The 25,832-nt window shown below is 42.4% G+C and overlaps 1 protein-coding gene across 3 annotated transcripts in view; it reads right to left on the minus strand.

Annotated features, from left to right (window-relative positions):
- Positions 1–1,956: 1,956 nt before the first annotated feature.
- RTKN2 (rhotekin 2) overlaps positions 1,957–25,832 on the minus strand; it is a 44,724-nt gene continuing 20,848 nt past the window's right edge. For 2 of the 3 annotated variants that reach the window (XM_061635114.1, XM_061635115.1), the window contains exons 7-12: positions 23,583–23,677; positions 20,574–20,680; positions 17,608–17,739; positions 9,163–9,328; positions 7,641–7,748; positions 1,957–5,306 (exon numbers count right to left, since the gene is read on the minus strand). In XM_061635114.1, coding sequence (XP_061491098.1) covers positions 4,756–5,306; positions 7,641–7,748; positions 9,163–9,328; positions 17,608–17,739; positions 20,574–20,680; positions 23,583–23,677 — 1,159 coding nt within the window. In that variant the 3' untranslated portion in view covers positions 1,957–4,755. The remainder of the gene's footprint in view (positions 5,307–7,640; positions 7,749–9,162; positions 9,329–17,607; positions 17,740–20,573; positions 20,681–23,582; positions 23,678–25,832) is intronic. The other variant, XR_009763906.1, reaches the window with a different exon arrangement.

The following is a 25,832-nucleotide window of genomic DNA, read 5'->3' on the forward strand; positions in this document are numbered from 1 at the left end:
TGCACTCAGCCATTGCCTCTCAGTCCAGAGCTTGGAAAAGTTACTTTTTTGAACTACAACTCCCATCAGCCCCAGCCAGTGCCATGCTAGCTGGGGCTGATGGGTGTTGTAGTTCAAAAAAGTAACTTTTCCAAGCTCTGCCTCTCACAGCGTTAAAGGTGCCTATGCAATGTGGAGCTACATCAATCTTTCCCAGGAACAGAACGAGCACTGTGGTATTCTTTCCACCTCAAGGGAGCAGCTCGATGGGAACTGCAGCACCTAAAGGGAAGGAGGGCTGTTTGCCTAAAGGCAGCATCTTTATTGCATCTCTGATTCAGGAAGAATAGCCCCAATCCAGCAATCCTGACATGCATACGGGGACCTCCTTGTCCATGAGGCTGTCTGCAGGCCTCTAGAGATTGATATCGGGGAGAGATCTTAGCATGAGAAGATATCTCGAGCACATACGCATCCCATATCCATCTCACTACAAAAAAGGAGTCATGTCTGATCCAGGCTGTGTTTAAAGGGTTTCTTCTTTTCTCCACCTCCCTCTCCCAATGCTGTAGCCAAAACACACAATTTTTTCCAGGGATGGATCTGAGGGGTCAAGGAAATCCCCATGTTAAATAAAGATGGCAGAGTCTAGATCAGATGCTACTTTCCCTCTGTGATGCTGGAGTGTGAGATGTAAGCCCAAGACTCTTTACCACTTGAGCTCTCCTCTTGTAACGTCTGACGGCCAAACTACACATCATGACGAGAGCAGATATGTGCCTTTAAACACAGGGTCTGCCTCATCATCTAAAGCAGGAGGAAGGGTGGAACCCTGCAGTTCCCTTTCAACCAGGTTCACTTCTGGCACTGAGAGTCTGGCTGGAGTGGGGAGGAAAAAGGATCTCAGGAGCAAACTGTGATGTTAAGAGTGGCAGATAGAGGATGGTTCAGGATTATTATCAGCATCAGCATCATCATTATCACACCCCTCATCCCTGAAGGGGACCAGGGCGGCAAACAAAAACACTAAAAACATCTTTAAAAATCTTAAAAACAAAACTTTAAAACATCTTTAAAACACACACACACCTAAAAACAATCTCAACACAGATGCAGTCTAGGATAAGGTCTCTACTTAAAAGGCTTGTTGAAACAAGCAGGTTTTCAATAGCCACTGAAAAGACAACCAAACTGGCACCTATCTAATATTTAAGTGGAGCGAATTCCAAAGTGTCGGTGCCACAACACTAAAGGTCTGTTTCCTAGGTTGTGCTGAATGGACCTCCAGATGAGATGGCCCTTACCTGCATGCTGCACTGATCAACAGGGTATATAAGTGGTAAGATGATCTTCCAGGTATCCTGGTCCCAAGCTGCATAGGGCTTTGTACACCAAAACTAGCACCTTGAACTTAACTCAGTAGCTAATGGGCAGCTAGTGCAATTCTTTCAGTAGCGGGGTGACATCTTGGTGTTATCCTGCCCCAGTAAGCAGTTGTGCTGCTGCATTTTGCACTAATTGCAGCTTCCAGAACAATCTCAAGGGCAGCCCTACATAGAGCACATTACAGTAATCCAGCCTGGAGGCTACCAGAGCATGGACAACAGTGGTCAGGCTATCCCAGTACAGAAAAAGGGCCACAGCTGCCAACCTGATAAAAGGCACTCGTAACCACTGAGATCACCTGGGTCTCTAGAGGCAAAGATGGATCCAGGAGCACCCCGAGACTATGAATCTGCTCTTTCAGAGGGAGTATAACCCCATCCAAAGCAAGCAATTGGCCAATTATCTGGGCTTGGGAACCACCTACCCATATTGCCTCCGTCTTGATAGGATTTAGACTGAGTTTATTGGCCCTCATCTAGCCCACCACCAAGTCCAGGCAATGGTCCAGGGCTTGCACGGCCTCTCCCGATTCAGATGTTACCAAGAAATAGAGCTGGGTATCGTCAACGTACTTCTGACACCTTGCCCCAAATCTTCTAATGACCGTTCCCAATGGCTTCATATAGCTGTTAAACAGCACTGGGGACAATATGGTACCCTGCGGCACCCCACAACACAACTGCCAGGGGGCTGAAAGACAATCACCCAATGCTATTCTCCAAAACTGACCCTGGAGATAGGACTGAAACCACCATAAAACAGGATCCCCACCAATTTATGCACTCCTTTAGCACTGTATATTGTTCTCCCCACCTCACTTTACATGTGATTGGACCAAACCCATATAGTACCCCTCAAGTACTTCAGAAACCCAAAGAGCTTTAGGGATTGCCTTGATACCTCCTGTGCCTCCTCTTTCTAGAACAGTTTTGTTTAAATTGTACCACTTCCACATCATAACACCCCAGAGTGTTCTCTAACTTTATAATGGGACTAGCCAAGATCTAAACATGTAGATGAACTCTCAGGGAAGCTATGCCCTGAGACAGTGCACATGTCAAATGGCCAAAGAAGAAGAATGGGAGCAGTTTCCAGCCATGTTTTGACATTCTGGCAATACATTAAAAACAAAAGGTGATATCCTCTCTAACAATGTTGTACTATTTTTTCATAAATAGCTCCCCCAATAGGAAGACACAGTAATTTGACAATGTGGATAAAAAAATCAATTTAATTAACTTCGAAGGATAAACTCTGTGGCTAAGAGCTACCTTGCCAGTTCAGTCACAGTCACAATTGCTTTAGAACTGCATTTGCTAAAGCTAGACATCCTCTATGGACATTTCATGGAGCTTCACTGTGCTAGTGTGGCTTGCTAATCAAATTAAGATGTAGGAATTTGGAATGCTTTGCACATTGCAAATCAGTAGTTCAAAGCATGGAATAAAAGCAAATATCAATAAGCTCAGCATATTCCTGAGAGCCTTAAAATTGAGAAGATTGCTTAATTGGCACTCCCTACTGCTAACAGAAATATGCCAATTAAAAGGATTCTACTATACTCATTAAGGGATTAGAGAGCATTAATGTCATACTAACCCTCTGCTACTTATCTTTATTCTGTTCCTCTAACAGTAGCTAAAAAACAGAACAGGTGAACATGAAATTATAGATCCTCCAGACTATGTCCAAACTATGTCATGCACTTTCTACCTTACACAACTTAGCAAACTACAGGTTAAAACTGTACCTGATCAGATTTCATTAAGATGTTAACATCTATATTTACAATCCATTCTTACTAAACAAAAAGCTGCATTTTTTCTGTAAAATTCAAACACTTGAAGGGGAAAACACGGGGATTTTAAATGGGCAGAGATATTTGAGAAAAATGCATTTTTTAAAAAAATGCCACATTATTTTATATACTATCAGTTTCATTTTAAGCTAATTGTTCTAACAAAATTTGTTTTATTTGAAAATGTGCATTCATTTCCTTTATTTTGTTTCTGCTTGCAATACAGAATCTATGTTCTGCAAATATAAATGTGTGTTATTTTCTAGAGTTGCTGTGTAGATATTCCTTTAGAGGAATAAAATAGTAACAATGGAAGTTTCTTTCCTTCTCATCATTGGAGAGTTAAGGATTAGGGTTCTGATGCTGTCATTTATGAACACAGAGAGAAACATCATCCAGAATGGCACCTAATCCCTTCAAATGGCTTAAGGACCAAGATCCTGCCATTTGTCTTCATCCAGCAAAGTTACCTCATGTTCATAATTCCTGTTGCACAAATGATGTCAAGAAAAAAAAAGAGAACGGGTTATAGTCATCTATGTCTTACTCAGAGTAAACCCACTAAAATTAATGAACCAAAGTTAGTCATGTCTATTAACTTCAATGGGTCTACTCTAGCACTGAATACCACCCAATATATCTAACAAATGAAAATCTAAACGTTGTTTGTTTACTGTGCTAATAAAACCACAATAGGATTTTAGGAGACCAGAAGACTCTGTGTTTGCTTAAATTATTTGGTGACCCCAGCTACACCATCTGAGAACTCTGACAGACTAGCTTTGTAGTAGGAGGCCCTAAGGGAATGGACAAGGGAATGAATGTTGTCACAGATCTCTCCCACAGGGATCTCAAATCTCATCTGATGCTACAAAGTTCATCTGACTTTGGAAGCACCACGGGAGATGACATACAGCTACAGTTGGTAGGACATTTGGACAGGGGTGGGGTTGAGGGTTAAGCTAGAGGAAAGGGACAAGAACAAAAGAGCTGCAGAAGAGGGGGGAGTGATAGACAAGCTAGCCTACATGTACTTTTCTTTACCTTAAACTCTTTTGTAAGACCATTCATGAAGAACTAGAGTAAGAAAATTCAGATAATCCTATTAGAGGTTCTATATACTTTCATGAGCAGAGGCAAACAGCAGCTGTAGTTAATCTTCACAGCGTAAGAAGAATCCTGTTCACCTCAAGGTAAGTGCCTCCTCAAAAGGTTTTGCAAATTTGAGAGTGTGTATTTGAAATGTACCCTGGGAAAAAAGATATGGGTTGAGTATGACCATGTCATAAAATATCATACAGATGTTTTGGAGACAAAAGAACAATTTAAATCTATCAGAAGGTTATCACTAGAAACAACCCATTGATTTGTATCTGCTGAAGAAATCTGTTTGCACACTGGCAATGTCAAACAGAACAGAATTTTTGAAGGGGGGGATAGTCTTTGTGCTGTAATCTCAATCACCTGAAAAGATACACTTAAATACTTCAGGAACTCTGGTGAAAGATTTGGGTCAGTAATAAAATTGTAAACATGGCCAAAATTGTAAAAAAAAACACCCACCCCATTCGGAGCCAAACCACGCATCAGTACTACACCTGTGACTGAAAACATATTCTAGGCTCAAGCATCTCTTTGACCGACTTCTGCCTAGGTGCAGGAATGGGCTTATCACTATGAACAACCTTTGTAGCTGAAAGGGCAGGATTTTTATCATCAACAGAGGTACATTTCTGCCAAGTTTGTTTGTGAGGAGCTGCAACAGGTTGCTTGAAGTGAGGCACAGAAGATAAGCTGGAATCAGAACTGTCCTTACATATAAGAGGGGAATTATTCCTGATGTTTTCCTTTCCCAGTTGATCTGACAATGTCTGTGCTGCTATGGTGTATGGTGGCTTATCAGATGGTGGAAGGCGTGCTCTTCTTTTTTTGCCTTTCCCCGCACTAGGGTTTACAGTCTCTTCATTTGTTCCTGAAAGCATGCTTTTCAATACAAACTTCTGGTGAGAACCGTCAAACGTTGTGGCCCACAAAGGTGGTGCCCATTCTTCTTGTTGGCCAGTTAGCAACTCCCCATTGGCCTCCTCAGTTTTTTGTTCCACTATATCAGTTAATGATTCTTGTTTTACTGGAGAATCAATGCCTATCACATTTTAAAAGACAATGTAAAATTCTTATTAAATTGATACGTAGCTACATTGCTGTACCATCCAAGCAACAATTCTAAAAAATGCACACCTTTATGGAAAGCAAGACCCTGAAATTGTCTGGGGCAATGGAAATTCCTGTACTTTTTCACATCAACTAAACACACATCAAAATATTATGAACACAGCTAATTATGGCTTTACTGTCCACCGTACAGCAGGCTTCATTAGGTGGAATATTTTACCTTGTAAAACATCAGCAGGATGTTAAAACTATTGTGGATCTTCATTAATTTTTACTGAATTTTTAGCACTGACCAGGGAGAGATTATACTGAATGCCAACACTTACAAATAACTTCCTTTCATTTTGAGGAGTATAAATGTTGTTTATTAATTGGTTTCTTTAAAAACTACAATGCAACATTCAAGCTGTACCTCTGCAGTTTACATTTGTTGATTTACTTTTGGCCACTTAAGACATAGTTCAAATATCATTCTGCTTCTAGACTGCTTTAATGCACAACACTGTAATCAACATAACAATTTTTATAGTCTCAAGGGCAGGGCCCCCACAAACTGTGGCTGGGTTTGGCAGCCAATCACTATTTTCTACTATTTGGCAGCTGTAAAGTCCGATGGCCTGCAAGAGTAAGGTAATTTTAGAATGATCAGTCCTATGGACCAGATCCCCTTACATGCTTGGTACCACAAAAACAGGGGCAAAATGGGGTGTTTTCATAGTAGTGCTAGATAAGAACCACTAGCAGTCTGGGAATGATAATCATAGTAGTGATTCACATGTATATACCAATCCAGATGAGAGAGAATGGCTTGCTTAAAGCAACCCAGTGAGCTGAAGGCAGATATGAAATTTGAACCAGGGAATCCTTGACTCATTGCTCAGAATCTTAGCCACTATCCTGCTCAGGATAGCTCTCAGTCAACATTAGGGATGTGCTAGAATTCCGCCCAATTTGGATTTGGTACTGAATTTTCCATTAATTTGCTTATTCACTATAGTTGTGGATTGGATTTTTTTGGAATGATTTTCCATAGTTATTTTTGGAAATGTCTAAAATATTTATATTAATATCAATATTTTTATTAATATTACCTTGAATTTATTTATTTATTAAGCTGCAGATTCCAAACCGTCTTCGAAGGCAGCCCCACATAGAGTGCATTGCAGCAATCTAACTTGGAGGTTACCAGAGCATGGACAACTGAAGCCAGGTTATCCCTGTCCAGATAGGGGCACAGCTGGGCCACCAACCGAAGTTGGTAGCACTCCGTGCCACTGAGGCTACCTGAGCCTCCAGTGACAGAGATGGTTCTAGGAGAACCCCCAAGCTACGAACCTGCTCCTTCAGGGGGAGTGCAACCCCATCCAGGACAGGTTGGACATCCACCATCCGGTCAGAAGAACCGCCCACTAGCAGCATCTCAGTCTTGTCTGGACTGAGGCTCAGTTTATTAGCCCTCATCCAGTCCATTGTCGCAGCCAGGCACTGGTTCAGCACATTGACAGCCTCACCTGATGAAGATGGAAAGGAGAAATAGAATGCATGTCATCAGCATACTGATGGCAAAGCACTCCAAAACTCTGGATGACCGCACCCAACGGTTTCATGTAGATGTTGAACAGCATGGGGGATAGAACAGCCTCACCTGAAGAAGAATTTATTGATATCTCCTTTCAAAATATCACTATTTCCTTTACAAATATCGATATTAATATCAATATTTTTTCTGAGGGGGGAACAGATTGGTAAAAACAGCAGCTTGCAGACAAAGAATGAACTCAAATCGGTATCAGCTGTTAGATTGAAGGAATGCTCTCAAACCGGCACTAGCCAAGGGATCCCATCTCTGGTCAATATGGATCTATCTGGAATTTATTAAGGGAAATTTGCAGCATTATGCACATTAAACAAAAGAAAAAGCAATTTACTCAACTGCAGGAAAGCTATAAAATTATCCAAATTATGCCAAATGGTAATTAACCCCCACTAAGATTTATGGGACTTACTAACAGGTAAACATGCATAGGGTTGAAGTAAATGGGGCACCCCTCCATGCAGCCTCAAAATCTGCTCCAGAATGTTGGAGGACCATCCACCACAGATTTGGGGGGCATGTGGGGGGATGCAGGAGGGAAAAAGAAAGGAATGTTGGATTCTGTCCAAATAGTGGTTACCTATCCTGCATAGGCCTCACTAGAAGAGAGGGTGTTATACAAAAACAAATTGATTCAACCTCCACAAAGATTATGTAACAGAGGCCCAATAGGTTGTGTCCAGTGTTGCTTCAAATACCTTGCTTACTTACTCATATCTTGGTAAACTGTAGTAGCCTCTTTTGTCAAGAACAATAGTGGTTTCCGTGGTGACATAATCTCAATTTTCATGAATTCTTCACAACAGTGTTTCCACTGGCCTGAAAGAAAATCAGAAAGCAACGAGTAGAAGTCAAAACACTTATACTTTCTACAAATATATCCAGTTTGTAAACAACATGGAGGTGTTTCATAAATACTGTATTCACTTTTTTACAATTCCTCCAAATTGGTACCTGACCAAGAGCTGGATGCTTTCAATAATGCCATAATCTCTCAAGTAAGTATTACGTCTTTGACATCTGCAGTGGCAAAGCATGCTGTGATTTCTTAGGTTTCCAATATGGAAACTGGATAATCAATTCTCACAGCATGACCAAGTCCCCATCTTTACAATTTATACTATAACACTATTACTGTCAGATATTTCAGCTTGGCATAAATATTAATTTATTTTATTGCAAATGACTGTGATGGAAGGGAAGATGTGGCACATTGAAACCTTGCTGGAAATCTCTGCTCTGCAGCATAAATAGTTATGAGATGTATTTGTAAAAAAAGACCAAAAAAACCCACACACAAGAAAGTTGATTTTTATACCACCCTAAAACATTGTCATAATGAGTAGATTCCCAATAGTCTGAGTTCTAAACACCCCAAATATCAAAGGCATAAAGCAATGAAGGATCAGATTATGAAAATATTTCCTGCCGCATTTGGAATACTGTGTACAGTTCTGGTCGCCTCATCTCAAAAAGGATATTATAGAGTTGGAAAAGGTTCAGAGGAGGGCAACCAGAATGATCAAGGGGATGGAGCGACTCCATTACGAGGAAAGGTTGCAGCATTTGGGGCTTTTTAGTTTAGAGAAAAGGCGGGTCAGAGGAGACATGATAGAAGTGTATAAAATTATGCATGGCATTGAGAAAGTGGATAGAGAAAAGTTCTTCTCCCTTTCTCATAACACTAGAACTCATGGACATCCAATGAAGCTGAATGTTGGAAGATTCAGGACAGACAAAAGGAAGTACTTCTTTACTCAGCGCATAGTTAAACTATGGAATTTGCTCCCACAAGATGCAGTAATGGCCACCAGCTTGGATGGCTTTAAAAGAAGATTAGACAAATTCATGGAGGACAGGGCTATCAATGGCTACTAGCCATGATGGCTGTGCTCTGCCACCCTAGTCAGAGGCAGCATGCTTCTGAAAACCAGTTGCCGGAAGCCTCAGGAGGGGAAAGTGTTCTTGCACTCGGGTCCTGCTTGCGGGCTTCCCCCAGGCACCTGGTTGGTCACTGTGAGAACAGGATGCTGAACTGATCCAGCAGGCTCTTTTTATGTTCTTATGCTCTTCCTCTGAAGAATATTCTAGCTAATGTCACTGAGGAAAAGAGAGCTTTTTTTATTCTCCTTGCAAATGACAGGATTGTTATGTAATGTCAGTTCAACATATTGACTTGCATTCTTTGAACTTACATAGTCGTTCCTGTACAAAAGAACACAGAACTACTTACTGAGATCACAGAAGTGCTGCCAGAAAGCTTCCATCCAGTTATAAAGGTCTTCCCGTCTTTCAGCTGCAAAAATCTGAGTCACCACTTCACCAGCCTCAGGGTTGATAACAGAAAACTTATGGGTTTTTTTCTGGGTATCTTTATCCACAGCACGAATTCTGGTTTCCTAAACATTATATAAAATACAGAGTGAAGTTATGTTCTCTCACACTCACTCACTCTCAATCAATAGAAAAGCATAGGCTATTTGGTAGTTGTTAACTAGGTTGCTATTTAATCCAAAAATTGCTATTTTCAATATAATATTACATCAACTTTTATACTGATTTAAAGTAGTAGAACTAATATAAAAAGGTATGCATATTAGTAAGCACATATGGAACATCTCTAAAATAAGGGAGAGGGGATATAATTTGGATTCTGCTAAACAGAATTGCTTTTTAGATTGCTCAGTTTCAGAAAATTGAGGTGTGTTTCATATCTCACAGTTGAATAAAAAGAGTAAGAGAAATAACTCTGTGTCAATTCAAAGTGATATCTGTTGCTGAACTGATTGAATGATATCATAGTGGCAAACCTTTCCCAAGAAACTTGTACCATGTTCCATCTATTCACTCGCATGTTTTTGAGTACTCTGTCTCCATGTGTTGTACATGCTAAGGACACTAATACCAGTTTCATCTTCTGGACTGGCCTCAGTGTTGTTTTAATCATGTACTGCACCATCAGTCGAGAAACGTGAATTAGTGCTCCCCCTTTTTTTGCAATCAGTTATAAGTTACAGTATTGTTAAAAGAAACCCAATATGCAATAACAGATAATGAAAACAGATTAATTCAAGAGAAACAGACTAAGTCAAAACAGGTACGCAAGTTGAGTCAGGTAACGGATGTAAAGAAACATGTGTGAAAGTCCATTTGTACAATTAAGTTTCCCTGCTCAACCTCCTCCTGCTGCAGCTCCTTCCATCACCTGAAAAGCCACTCTTGAGGATTAGGGGGCTGTCCAGAACAGGAGGAGGGAAACTAAGAGAAAGTGGGGAAAGGGGTTATGCAAACAGTGGACCCTCTGGATCTCAGCCATCATTTAGAGCAGGGGTGGCTAACCTGTGGCTCTCTTGATGTTGCTGAACTATAGCTCCCATCAGGCTTGACCATTGGCTGGAACAGATGGAAGTTGGAGTCCAACAACATCTGGAGGGCCAAGGGTTCCCATCCCTTGTTTACAGCAATATCATGAGTTATAAAACATTTTTTTCCAGTAAAATTACCCTATCTGCCTGGGTGCCATATTTTCCATGAGTAGCTCCCTTCCAACTGGAATACCATCTGGAGGGCCCAGATGTTGAGATGTTACTCAAAGGCTCCAGTGTGAGTCCCTGACTGTCAGAGGCAAGGCAAACAGCAACCTGGGTGAGGGCCTTTCAGTGGTGATGCCCTGTCTTTGGAATGCCCTCTCCTGGAGGCTGTCCTGGCAGTGACTATTGTCCTTTTGGTGCCATGTAAAATGCCTTTTTATTTTGGCAGACATTTAAAATATTGTTTACACTAGCAGCTTTAATTTTACCTGGCTCTGGTTTTACTATGTTGCTATTTTATAATTAGTTACTGTATTTCTGGTTAGACTACACTTAATCTTTGATCTGTGAACTGCTCTGGGGACAACTTTATGATGGCATCCCGATTTTGGACAGGCTTGATTGCTGTCAACATTGCAATCTTTTTGGCACTATGTTAAAATCTTCCTTGTCTGCCCAGGAATTTTAAAGGATGATATTTGTCTTTGGCCTACTTTAACTTTTTATGATAGCCAGTTTTTTGTTGTTGTTATGTGCCTTCAAGTCGATCACGACTTATGGCAACCATATGAATCAGCGACCTCCAATAGCATCTGTCGTGAACCACTCTGTTCAGATCCTGTAATTTTAGGAATGTTTAAAATAAATAAATAAATAATAAAATGTTCCAGAGTGTAAAAGTAGAACATCAGCACCTGAATTCAATATAAACAAAGAAACCCAGTCATGTGGGCAGGAGCCAGTAACATGGATCCCAACTCTAGAGTCTGTATTGATTCTGTGGTTGGGGCCCACATGCTCTGTTCTCATTCTTGTGGGTCTTATCCAAGATGCTCACTGAAAAAGAGCTCCCATGCAGCCAGTATGACCTTTACATTCAGTTAAGAACCTACAATTATTTTAAGTAATACATGCTGTTAGACTTATTTAAAATTAGGCTGCAATTCCACACATGGGTACAAGTGGCCAATTTTTACTGTAAGTGGCTTAGAGGTCTTTATATTCAAGCAGTATATAAATTTTGTTAACTAAAATAAAATAAATATCCCACTGATGTTCATCTCAATGTACCCACATTTAACTGAATAAGACTGCAATTCAATTCTCTCAGCTGCATACCAAAAATATTTGATAATTCACATCATCTAACAATCTCACTGTTCCAAGAACAAAATAAACCATCATCTTATTCTGCATGAGAAGACAGCTATTAAACCCATCTCATCTACAAGCCAAAAACCTACTAGTTATATAGGCAGGAGGACTTCATTTATTTAATCCCATTTCACTTCAAACACACATCCACATATTCCAAAGTATGACTGTCAACATGCACCAGCAAAGATTAAATATGCAACTACAAAAAAGTAAGTTAAATATATTGTCATGGGGGGGGGACCCAGGGCCAACAGCCTTTGAAAAATCTGCAAAGTATTCTTGAAGGGGTACATTTTTAAAAAGGCATTACTGGAGGAGCTGTTTGAAATACAAACACAGCTGTTTGGAGCATATCTGATGAATTTGCTCATTTAAATTTTTCATTCTAAAAATAGAAGATTAAGTAATTCACCCATAAATGCTGTGTCCTATTAATGCAGGTAACCATAGATACCAGTATAAAATTAAGTCAAATAGATTTACATTTGACAGGTTAGAACTTCAAGCAACCCAGTGATATAAGTTCATTTAGTGTTTGCTATGTATCTTACGCCACAAATGCATTTATAAAACAAAAGTGATTTTCAAGTAAGAGACGTTTTATACCTCATTTGATTATTTAAGTGATGGAAGATGCTAACTAACAGTAATACATTATGCAACAGATGGGATGTAGCCAAGGAACTGCATATTAAGCATGCTATTCAAAGTGCCCACAAGCTCTCTAGCATAACACACAGGTCTAAATGTATTACTGTAATGTGCTCTATGCGGGGCTGCCCTTGAGGCTGGTCCGGAAGCTGTAGCTGGTGCAAAATGGGGTGGTGCGACTACTCACTGGGGCAGGGTATTGCTGAAAGAATTGCACTGACTGCTCATTAGCTACCAGGCCAAGTTCAAGGTTCTGGTTTTTGTGGACAAAGCCCTATGCAGCTTGGGACCAGGATACCTGAAAGTTCATCTCACCCCTTACATACCCAGTCAATCCCTGTGCTCTGCAAGTGAGAGCCTCCTGCAGATACCATCTTTTCAGGAGGTCCGTTCTGCACAACATAGGAAGCAGAACTTTAGTGCTGAGGCACCTACCCTTTGGAATTCCCTCCCTTTAAATATTAGACAGGCACCCATCTCTGTTATACAACTCTATTAAAGACCTTCCTCTTTCAACAAGCCTTTTAAGTAGAGACCTTATCCCAGAAAGAAGAAATACCTTCAGCATAAGTTGGAATTACTTTTTCAGATGTTTTTAAAGCTTTTTTTAAAATGATGTTTTTAAAGAAGTTGTTAAAGATGCTTTGTTTTAATATGTTTTAAAGACTTTTGTTTAAGATTTTAGAGTGTTTTGAGTGTTTTTGTTTGCTGCCCTAGATAGACAGAAAATAGAAGATGGTAGATAGAAGGCAGACAGATAGTAGATAGATGACAGATAAGATAGATGATAGATGTACTGTCAAAGCCAGACAACAGTGCACCTCCATCTCAGTCCTTTGACACAATACTGTCCCCACGTTTGACTAAGAAATACCGATCACAGTATTTCAAAGATTAAGCAAGAGGTAGCGGTGGATGCCAGGCCTTTCAATTAAGTCTAGAATGAGGTTGCAATCCTAAATTCACTTACTAGGGAGTAAGCCCTACAGAACGTAGTGGGCTTACTTCTGAGGAAATATGCATAGGATTGCTGTCAAGGACATAAGTGCTTTGCCAGAATTATGGTTACAAAAAAATGTTTTTGCCCCTTGAATTAAACATTTTAGAAGATGTTGCTCAATCTGTGCTCTAAATTATCTGCCCTCACTTGCAGTCCACTCAGGATGTTACAGCACAGAGGTTTCATATGATGCCATCTCAGTGCTGGAAAGTTGCTACACTGAGGTCCTACCACTCATAGTTATCTGGCAGTGGTATGGGTGCTGATTCTCTGCAACTTCTTTCTGCGCCACTCTAGAACAGCTTGGATACAGAAATCACAAGAGTGGGACCAACTGTACAGTTCCTTCCCAAAATACCATGGGAAAGAAGTATGTAATTGGCCCAATTCATGCAATTCCTGTATCTAAATCATCTCTCCTACATCCAGTATCCTGCTGGTTGCTGCTGTGTGCATTAGAGAGAGAGAGCTGGGCCAAAAACTAGCTTGCAAATTGTGTATTTAAGAATATGTGACGTGGAAATAGTAGAGAATCTTCCTCGTTACCTACTCAATTCTCTTTTGCAGCTACATATATAAAACATCTGAAGCTTTTCCTGGTGGCAGTGGTGTTGGTGGGAGTCCTCCAATGATAAAGCAATAGGAGAAAGTCACCAGATGCGTTCAGAGTGAGAGTCTGTAACTGGCAGAAGGCTGCCCCCCCCCGGGTGTGAGACAGGAGGGGGAGTAGATGGGCCCTGTGTGAAAAACTTTGAATGGGTATGACTGTTCCCAATTCTCACACAGGCCTACTGGAATAATTGGCTCTGACAGGTTTTGTTGGTGGGCTCGTGTTGGGTCCATATTAGGTGTTTAGGAGGAGTCTTAGTACGGAGGAACATGGGTGATGCCACTCCAGTTTCAGTGATCACAGGTAGAGGGGAATATAGCCATGGGGATGTGGTGAATTACCATAGAAGACGAGGGCAAGGCTATCTGCGCCTTGTTCCTTGCTGCCACTCCTCTCATGGATGGGTTCCTTGTTGCTCATCTGTTGTGCCCACTGGCCTGTGTATACAATAAGACCACTCTCATCCATGATTTGATTGTGGATGGTGCCGATTTGGTGTGCATTACCAAGAACTGAGTGGGTGAGCTGGGAGGAGTTGATCTGACCCAGCTTTGCCCATCTGGATACTCGGTGCAACACCAGCACAGGCTGCAGAGACGGGGGGGGGAGGAGTTGCTATGGTCTACAGAACTACCATCTTTATCACCAGGAAACCACTCTGACTTGGAGCTGGCTGTGAAGGCCTATACCTGGTGTCGGGCCGAGGAGACAGTAAACTAGGGTTGCTGCTGGTGTACCATCCATCCTGATGCCCGGCAGCTTCTCTGACTGAGCTGGTGGAGGCCATCTTGGCTGTGGTGTTGGAGGAGCCCAGAACGATAGTGCTGGGTGATTTCAATGTCTGTGCGGAGGCTGGCTCTAGTGTTCTGGCTCGGGACTTCATGGCCTCCATGACAACCATAGGGCTGTCTCAAGTTGTCAATGGCCCAACACATAGGGCAGGGCTCACCCTCGACTTGGTTTTGGCTCCAGATGGAGGAAGGGGTGATCTGGAGATGGGGGGGTTGATGTCACCCCATTGTCATGGTCAGATCACTTCCTGGTGAAGTTTAGACTTATGGCTCTGATCTTCCCCTGCAGGGGTGATGGACAGATTAAGATGGTCCACCCCCGGAGACTAATGGAATCTACAGGATTCCAGAATGCCCTGGGGGAGTTCTCAGTAGATAGAGCAGGTGACCTTGTTGAAGCCCTTGTCAGGCTGTGGAACAGCAAGGCACGTCGGGCTCTTGACACGGTTGCCCTTGAGCGCCCTCTCCGGCATTGTGGAGCCCGGTTTGCACCTTGGCACACCAGTGAGCTAAGGGCAATGAAACAGGCTGGACGACGGCTAGAGCGCAAGTGGTGAAAGACGTGCTGTGAGGCTGATCGGGAGCGACTAAATCATCATTACTGTGCCTACTGTGTGGTGGTGAGGGCGGAGAAGGTCCACTTCTCTGCCTCCATCACATCCTCAAGTAGCCATCCAGTGGAGCTTTTCTGCATTGTCAGGGGTCTGTTGCCATCAACGCCAGGAAATGGAGTTTTAGACCCTTCGGAGGCCCACTGTGAATTGTTTGCAAGGCACTTTGAGGGTAAAGTTGCTCGCCTCCGTAGCAGTCTTGATGCCCCATCCGCAAGTACTGTAGTCCCCAGTGAGGTGTCCAGTGCAACGTCTGCTACAATGTCTTGGGAACAATTTCAGTTGATGCGGCCTGATGACGTAGACAAGGTGCTTGCAATGATGCAGCCAGCAATGTGTCCTCTCGACCCTTGCCCTTCTTGGCTTCTTAAAGGGTGTGGTCGATGCATCATGGCGGGAGGGAGTAGTTCCAGCCGCCTTGAAAGAGGCGGTGATCCAACCACTCCCGAAAAAGCCCACCCTGGACCCATTGGTTTGTGACAACTACCGACCGGTTGCAAGCACCCCCTTTTTAGGGAAGGTGATTGAGAGGGTTGTGGCACAACAGTTGCAGGTACTCTTGGATGAAACAGATTATCTTGACCCATCCCAGTCTGGGTTCAGGCCTGGTTATGGGACTGAATTGGCCTTGGTCGCCCTGATGGATGACCTTTATCGGGAGAAGGACAGGAGGAGTGCGACCCTGTTATTCTTACTTGATCTCTCAGCAGCTTTTGATACCATTGACCATGGTATCCTCCTGGGTTGAGTTGGTGTGATGGGTATTGGAGGCACTGTTTTACAGTGGTTCTGATCCTATCTCCAGGGTTGCTCTCAGAGAATAGCATTGGGTGACTGTGTTTTGGCCCCCTGGCAGTTGTGCTGTGGGGTGCCGCAGGGTACCATCTTGTCCCCCATGCTGTTTAACATCTATATGAAGCCCTTGGGAGAGATCATCAGGAGATATGGGGCGAGGCGTCAGCAGTATGCTGACGATACCCAGCTCTGTTTCTCCATAACATTTGAATCGGGAGAGGCCGTGCAAGCCCTGGACCACTGCCACGACTCGGTGGTGGGCTGGATGAGGGCCAATAAACTGAGCCTGAATCCTAGCAAAATGGGGGCACTGTGGGTTGGTGGTTCCTGAGTTCGGATAATTGGTCAGTTGCGTGCTTTGGATGGGGTCGTATTCCCTCTGAAAGAGCAGGTTCGTAGTCTGGGGGTGCTCCTGGATCCATCTTTGTTGCTAGAGGCCCAGGTGACCTCCGTGGCTAGGAGTGCCTTTTACAAGCTTTGCCTGGTAAGACAGCTGCGGCCGTTTCAGCACCGGGATAGCCTGACCATTGTTGTCCATGCACTGGTAACCTCCAGGTTGGATTACTGTAATGTGCTCTATGTGGGGCTCCCCTTGAGGTTGATCTGGAAGCTGCAACTGGTGCAAAATGAGGCGACAAGACTGCTCATTGGGGCAGGGTATCGGCAACATGTCACCCTGCTGCTGAAAGAATTGCACAGGTTCTAGTTTTGGTGTACAAAGCCCTATACAGGTTGGGACCAGGATACCTGAAAGACCGTCTTACCCCTTATATACCCAGTCGATCACTGCGCTCTGCAGGTGAGGGCCTCCTGCACATACCATCTTATCAGTAGGTCCGTTCTGCACAGCATAGGAAACGGACCTTTAGCGTGGCGGCACCTACCCTGTTGAATTCCCTCCCCTTAAATATTCGACAGGCACCATCTCTGTTATCTTTTCGGACCCTATTGAAGACCTTCCTCTTTCAACAAGCCTTTTAAGTTGAGACCTTGTCCCAGTCTGTATCTGTGTTGGAATTGCTTTCTAATATGTTTTTTAAAATATATATATATTTAACCCTTTTTAAAATATGTTTTTCAAGCTTTTTTTAAAAAAATGTTTTTAAAGTTGTTTGGTTTTGGTGTATTTTAAGGTCTGTTTTTATAATGTTTTGATGTGTTTTTAGCGCTTTTGTTTGCCACCCTGGGCTCCTGCTGGGAGGAAGGGCGGGATATCAATCAATCAATCAATAAAATAAAAAAGCAAAAACTGCATATTGCTTTTGTATCAAGGACCTAAAAGCACTTTTGCATTAGCTGCAGAAGAAACACAAAACTAAACTGTCAAAACTGCTGTGATTATTGGTAACTGAGGTTCCAATTAGGTACCCAGAAACAATGTCCCTGAAACTGTAACACTGCCCTTAACACCCACATTTGGAATGGAAGGAATTCCTCACCTCATACACAAAAGCATTTCCATTTCAGATTAACAACATACAAAAAGAGTCCCATAACTTAACTTCAGTTGAGTATACGAGGTCACATTTTACCTTGTTGACATAAACTGTCAAAGCTGGCTCCACTTTAGCTTCTATTTCTTCTGATGTATAATAGCAAAGGAGTTTGCCACCTCTCAGAACACAGTATAACCTTCTCCAGCTAGTCAGATTCTGTATCATTTGCTGTAAGAAAGAGATACCTTCAGCATAAGTTTTATTTTCCAATGACCCACATTTTCGGGAGGGGAGGGAACAGTGAATTGTACACAACACACAAGAAAAGACCACTCAGCTAATCAGACTGCTGAGCTGCTCTTATAACAATGTTATGACTATATTTCACCAACGGCTAAAGCAAATATAAAATGCCATCACCAAAGACTTACCCAGCCATCTCTTGCTACCTCATAATTATCTCAACAGTACCAACAGTGCAAATAATTTTCTATCACTATTAATGACATGATTTATCTTATTTACACTGCCCAAGTCCATCCAGTCTCTTTGTCTGCATTGCACGCCTAGGTTCCAACGTCCATTCACAGGACATTTTGACAGCTAGAGATATATGCCCTAATAATCCAGGCAAAATCTTTTGTTTAAAAAAAGACCAGGCGGCTGAGACTGTTCAGATAATCCTGAACGACAATAAAGATGCAACATCTTTTCTTCTATTAACAGGCCTTAAGGAGAAATCAGAAGGAAGACTGAAAGTTAAGATAATATAAAAACATGGAAGTAGAAAGTAAACAGAAATGTGGCTTGCAACAAGTAGTAGAAAATGGAACAGGTGTTTCTGTAAATAAGCCCATAAAACATTCATTAATGAGACATCATATTTAAGGTTCCCCAATGATTAAATGCCCTTGTCTACTTAATAACAGTGGGTAGCAAATTGCCTCTGGTTAAGGATAGGCTGCTGTTCGGACAGATATTCCTTCCTCATCTCTGTATGCTCTGTATATATACTCACCTCAAGTCTGTATGCCTGCCATTCACACTTCTGCTCTCTTCCCTGGAGTTCTGATTATTAAAATCAGAGAAATCAGATAAAAGTCTATCTGCCCCAGCTTCCAGAAGCTCCTGATATTCTTTGCAAGGTTTTTTTTTTTGCCTGTTAGTGAATTTCTCTGCTTTTTAATCTGGGAGGTAAGAAATGTGACCCTGTGCAAGTTTGCTGAGAATGGATTGATCATTTGCATGCTTATTGAGTTCGGTGGGATTCACTCCCCTGCAATCATGCTCAGGATAGGTGAAACTGACCATGGGGGAGGAGAAGGGGGGAGGGGAGGAAGACGGGGGAGGGGAGCCAGGGGGAGGGCTGGTTTGATCATTTGCATGCTTATTGAGTTCAGTGGGATTTACTCCCGTGCAATCATGCTTAGGATAGATGAAACAGACCACAAGGGAGTGACGGAAGGCTGCAGTGGGCAGGGGAGGAGGAAAAAAGAGGAGGGGAGGGGAGGAAGAAGGAGGGGAGAGGAGAAAGAGAGGAGAGAGGGGGAGGGGAAAGGCAGGTCTGATCATCTGCATGCTTACTCAGTTCAATGGGATTTACTCCCATGCAATCATGCTTAGGATAGGTAAAACTGACCATGGGGGAGAAGGGGGGAGGGAAGAGGAGAGGGAAGGAGAAAGGGAGAGGAGGAGGGGCAAAGGAAGGGGAGGGAAGGGGCAAAAGGAAGGGGAGGGAAGGGGCAAGAGAAAGGGGATAGAAGGGAGAAGGGGAGGACACGGTTTGATCATTTCCATGCTTTTTGAGTTCAATGGGATTTATTCCTATACAATAATGCTTAGGATAGGTGAAACTGACTTGGGGGAGGGGCAGGGAGGGGGAGGAGGAGATTGGCTGGGTATTGGGCAGAGGGAAAGCCCTTTTCCTTTTCAAAAGGAAAACACTGTGAACAGTATCATTGTTTTTCAGAGTTTCTCCCACCTTTTTATTCTACAGCAGACACACCCAAACTTAAACCAAAGCTGTCACTGGCCACATCCACACCGGACCTTTGTTTCACGTTAAACAGTCACAGCGTCCCCCTGAGGGTCTTGGAAGTGTAATTTGTGAAAGGTGCTGAGAGTTGCTAGGAGACGCCCTATTCCCCTTACAGAATAGGGGCTGACTGTTAAATCACTCTGGCCACTGGAGCTCTGTCAGGGGAATAGGAGTCTAACAACTCTCAGCACTCTTCACAAACTACACTTCCCACAATTCTTTGGAGGAAGCCAGGACGGTTTAATGTGGAAAATGTCTGGTGTGGGTGTGATAAGCCAAGCCAAACAGCTGTTAGTCTGGCTTTTAGAACACTGACAGTTGTTTCTTACTGAGCATGCCCAATGTTATCATAGGGTTCCAGCTAAAATTTCTTAAATTAATTAAAACTCAGCCAGGCATTTTTTTAAACTGTTAAACTACAGAAAATGAAGGTCAGAATATGGGGCAAGGTCAGTAAAAGGATTACAGGTACTCAGTGAGCATGGCTGATTTTTAATTAATTTCAACAAATTATGAGACCACTGACAAAAAAAGTTCAACGGGTCTGGATTTTTTTCCTCTTGTTTTAACTTTTGAACTCTCGATTCTCTCTGAGTGTGTTGTGTATCACTATGCAAATTTAGAGGGTTGTTAAGCAAGTGTTTCTGAGTTCAGGACTATAGGTTTTGTAAGGTTTTGTTGTGAAATGAGTTTATGGGAAGCATCAGAATGGCATGGGGGTATTTTCAATTTAAAATTGCAGAATGTGAAAAATCCATGCAGGCTATAGTATATAGCCACTCTCATGTCTGTATAATTTTCATTAGTCTATGCAATTTCAGCAGTGTACCATATAAAATTTCTTCCTTAATCTGGCTTTGGTTGCTATTAAAAAGGTTCAACCTTGCTAATATTCAGTATATACAGGTAACCCAAGACAGCAGTTTCCTCTGGCTCAGTATAAAATTCACCAAAGTAAAAAAAAAAGAATATGTTGATGCATGCTTTCTATAAGCCAATAAAAAATATGTATTATATATTTTACCTGTTGATTAAGAAATCCAGTCATCATATCCTTTGTCATACAGGATGGTTGGGCAATTAAACGACAACATAAGCTGCCATACAATGGAAGCCAAAAAGAAGATTCCTCTAAAAAAAGAAAGTCATGACCATTGCACATTTTCAGATTAGTCATTACTCAACAGGAATAAATTTTTATCAGCAGCTGACTACAAGACATGGCGCAAGGACTGAAGCTGTGTGCCTTAAAATAGATTCAGACAAACCATCTTATCCAAAACATCGTGGCTTTTGAATTTATAACACTACAGGACAAGATCTCCATAGCAGAGGACAACTAGAGAGAACCAAGGAATAGTAGACCCCTTTGGATAACTAATACGTCTAATATGTTTCTAAAACTAATATCTCAGAGACAAGTGGTCAGTTGCCTGATGAATTCCTTACCTGATTTCTTGTGCCGAGTGCATCCTCCAACATGACAAAAACTGCACACTTGAATCCATCCCAGGTTTATCCTCTTATTTTTTGGCATGATCTAATCATGGCCTCTTCCTACATTTCTTTTACCACACAAATTCTCCCTTTCTCCCCACCTTCATACACAAAAGGCAGCTTGAGTGAGTTACTGGTGTGTGCCGTTACGTGGTGAACTGCTGAATGTAGAAGCTATTTGACATATGCATCCACAACAAAAAACAGAAGGGAATAAAACAAAACAATGTTTGCAGCTTAAGAAGTACACTATATTAGAATGGCACTGTTCTGCTGTACAAGAATCCAGAGTAATTTTTCATGTGTGCCCACAATTGTTCTAACACTGTGATGCAGAACTCATATGGGTTTATTACATTTTCAATTGAGCTTTCATCCAGTACACATGACTAGAGTTGATAATATTTAAAGGAAACATGCCCATCTTGGCTGGTGAAGGCCAGCAGGGCTGTAACCACCGGCTGGGCCAAAGAGGTGATAAACGCCTCCTTGAGAGAGGGAGTAGTCCCTGGTAGTCTCAAGGAGGCAGTAGTGAGACCTCTTCTAAAGAAACCTTCTTTGGACCCAGATATTTTGAACAACTATAGACCGGTGGCGAATGTCCCTTTTTTGGGCAAGGTCCTGGAGCAGGTGGTCGCCGGCCAGCTCCAGGCGCTCTTGGATGAAACCGATTATCTGGATCCGTTTCAATCCGGTTTTAGGCCTGGTTTTGGCACTGAAACAGCCTTGGTCGCCCTGTATGATGACCTTTGTCGGGAGAGGGACAGGGGGAGTGTGACCCTGTTGATTCTCCTTGATCTCTCAGCGGCGTTTGATACCATCGACCATGGTATCCTTCTGGGGAGGCTCGCGGAGTTGGGAGTTGGGGGCACTGCTTGGCAGTGGCTCTGCTCCTACTTAGCGGATCGTCGCCAGAAGGTAGTGCTTGGGGAACATTGCTCGACACCCTGGACTCTCCATTGTGGAGTCCCTCAGGGGTCGGTCTTGTCCCCCATGCTCTTTAACATCTACATGCAGCCTCTGGGTGCGGTCATCAGGAGTTTTGGAGTGCGTTGCCATCAGTACGCTGATGACACGCAACTCTACTTCTCCTTTTCACCTTCTTCAGGTGAGGCTGTTGATGTGCTGAACCGTTGCCTGACCGCGATAATGGACTGGATGAGAGCTAATAAACTGAAACTTAATCCAGACAAGACTGAGACACTGTTGGTGAGCTCTTTACCTGCCCAGATGGTGGATGTTCATCCTGTTCTAGATGGGGTTACACTCCCCTTGAAGGAACAGGTTCATAGCTTGGGGGTCCTTTTTGACCCTTCCTTGTCGCTTGAGGCTCAAGTGGCCTCGGTGGCACGGAATGCGTTTTACCATCTTCGCTTAGTAGCCCAACTACGCCCCTATCTGGACAGTGACGATCTCGCCTCAGTTGTTCACGCTCTGGTAACCTCTAGACTGGACTACTGTAATGTGCTCTACGTAGGGCTGCCCTTGAAGACCGTTCGGAAACTTCAGCTAGTGCAAAATGCGGCAGCCAGGTTGTTAACGAGGACCCGCTGGTCTGCGCATATAACACCTGTCCTGGCCCGCCTGCACTGGCTGCCTATTTGTTTCCGAGCCAGATTCAAGGTGCTGGTTTTGACCTATAAAGCCTTACACGGTGTGGGACCACAATACCTTGTGGAACGCCTCTCCCGCTATGAACCTACCCGTTCACCTCGTTCAATATCCAAGGCCCTCCTCCGGGTACCAACTCATCAGGATGCCCGGAGGATTGTTATTAGATCTAGGGCCTTTTCTGTGGTGGCCCCCGAACTGTGGAACAGCCTACCTGTGGAGATACGCCTGGCGCCTTCGGTACTTTCTTTTAGGCGCCAGGTTAAGACCTGGCTATACTCCCAGGCATTTTAATGTTCAATGTGTTTCATTTAATTTTTTTTTTTCGTTTAACTTGTTGCTGATTTTATTGTAATTTTATTGTAATATTGTATTTTAATCTTGTTTTGTTCACCGCCCAGAGAGCTATTCGCTATGGGCGGTTTAAAAATGAAATAAAATAAATAAATAAATAAATAAATAAACAAGTTTCATCAACTGCAGAAGAATTATTGAGTCAATATGTAAAAACATGGGGGAACGGTGGCATTTATCTCACCCTATCTTCTCCCTACACCATATACCATGCTACTTCAATTTGCTCTGGTTCTGGGCCTTGCCCTCACTTGCCTTAGACTGAAAACCTATGTCTATTTAGCAAAGTAGGACTTACCTCTGAGTAAATGTGCATTGGATAGGGGTATGACAGAATGAAAAGAGGTAGTAGGGCAGGGGGGGACTTATAGAAGGAATGTTATTCTCCAATCATAACAGCAAGTTCTTTCCTTCCAAATGCGGTTAAGATAACAGAGAGAAAAGCTTCCTTAATACATTCTGCAAGGGTTGGCAGAACATGCAGCAAGAAAAACAATCACATTTTGATTACTATGAAACTAAGTTAGAATAGTCTACTATTCATCATTTTTCTTATTAAACATGAACTTACCATTTCCCACAATGGTAAGGTTGTGGGTCTTGAAATTGTTGTTAACGCTCTCCAACTGCAAAGATGTATGTGCCAGCAAACTGTATCTTGCACCCCTGGTGAAGACAGATGCAGTATGTTCATTTTGCCATTGTAGGAAGAGTAGCAAGTTCAGTGTCAATGTTCAGTTTATTCAAAGGAATTTGTATTTTTGGTCTGTACTCCTTGTGATAATCTTCTCAAAAAGTGTTGGAATAACCTACCCTGAATCTCTGGAAAAAATATTCAAAATATTACATTTTGGAAGTCCAAGGCCTCGTTTCAAGCTTCTCGCTAGACTTGTGTGGATACAGTAAGTCACATCTCTCCTCTTTGTGAACTAGGACCCTGTCACTTGAGAGATGCCTACTTTTTTCCTTGTCCTGCTATTGCTTAAGTGCTGTTCTTTCATAATGACTGGGGAAGCATTGCCTTCTTCCATGATGGCTCAGGGCAGTCTGTCTTCCTCTAATCATAGGAAGGATTTCCCGGACCCTTCTGCATCAAAATAATTCAATGTTGTCTGTCGATTCTCCCCACCCCCATTCCAGTTAATCAGATATTACTATAATAGGAGTGGAACTTGTTAGGTAGTTCTCAGAGGGAGATCTAAAGGTAATGCTGGGACTTCCTATAACTCAGAAGGCTATGATAGGGGTGAGGAAGCAAACGCCTGCCTTAAGAGCCAGCACTTTTCAACTCTCCTTGCTTCAGGAGAGGCTTCTGTTGCCACTTTTTGGAATGGAGAGGTTTTTTAACTACTGTTTTCTGCAGCTAACAGCTGATGGCTCCTGGTCCACAAACATGGGGTAGATACTATTTGAAGTAGAAATGCCTTTTTATGTATTGATCTACACTTGATCTTAGCCAAAAGGCCGAGAAGGAAACAATGTGTCGACAAAAGGGGTACTCAACCAGTAATTTTAACTTAAAAGAATCTTTTAAAAGTATTTGATGTTGGATTTTGTTAAATATATGTTGTAATACTGTATGTTTTTTATTGGTCACTGACCGCAATAAATTATCTAGCCTAGCCTTTATGTATTGATCTTTTTACAGCTTATAAACTCTAATTGCCTTAAAATAAACCTTATTTATTTTTACCTTGGCTGTTCTTTGAGCTCATTATAACTCTAGCTCTACTCATGCTACTGGAAGGTAATAGGTTTGAACTGACTTTACTTTGAAAGTGGTTCCTCTTTCAGGTCCACACTAGACATGACTTGTGTCGTATAGCTTGATGATGCATAGCTGTTTGTTGAGCAAATATCCAACTTGGGGATGGGGGTGGCAGTGCGCAAAATTGGACCTGTGGTGTAGGGTGGGAATTAAGGGGCTCTGCACCTACTTGCTGCAATGAGAAAAAAGCTCCTGATGAAACTAATTGGAGTTTTCCGTCTATTGCAAATCCCAAACATGGGGAAGAGACTGCAGCAGGACAAATTGTTAAAGCTCCATCCCTCCATCACAGGGCATCCAAGCCAGGTCACCCCCACACATACACTGACTATTTGTCAAACACAAAACAATAGCTACACAACATCAAATAGTGTGATAAAAGGCATGTCTAGTTTGGTCCTTAGTATCTAGACTAAGACTGTTCCCAGTTCCCAAACTGTGGTCCATGGGCTTTATTCAAGAGGTCCACAGCATATCTATGCAAATATACTTCTAAATCACACAGCATCCAGCACAGCACATTATAATTGTTACAACAAGCAGCAAAATAATTAAACGGTCCACCAAGACCCTCAGCAATTTTCAGGTGGTCCATGGGAAAAAGAGTGGGAACCACTGATCGAGGCACACTCCACAAATAACAGGTGGCAGTAGTAGCTTTTGGGGGTCACTGAATCCTGCCTTTGGCCCAGCTCTCCACATAATTTTATATTTTAAAAAACATCTTTATATCCATTTTTTACTTTTATGTAATTATAACATTAAAACTTTCTTGCTTCCTCTCATATGTCTATATAAAGAGGCTGCTTTAAGTTTTAAAATGCTTTGTGGTTTGTCCTAGAAACAGTATAAAATTGGCTAACAATTGAAAAAGCTCCACTGTCTCTCAACCGGCTCAGTATTCTGTTTTTGCACCTCTAAGGTCTCTCTCTCCCACCCCAAGAGTTGTTGTCATAGGATAATGATTACATTTGTTTCACTCATTACACAGGATAAATACCATTGCAGTACAATTTCCATTAGCACATCAAGGGGAAACAAATCTTTGAACAG

This window comes from Rhineura floridana, chromosome 7, assembly GCF_030035675.1.
Source record: "Rhineura floridana isolate rRhiFlo1 chromosome 7, rRhiFlo1.hap2, whole genome shotgun sequence".
Taxonomy (NCBI): domain Eukaryota; kingdom Metazoa; phylum Chordata; class Lepidosauria; order Squamata; family Rhineuridae; genus Rhineura; species Rhineura floridana.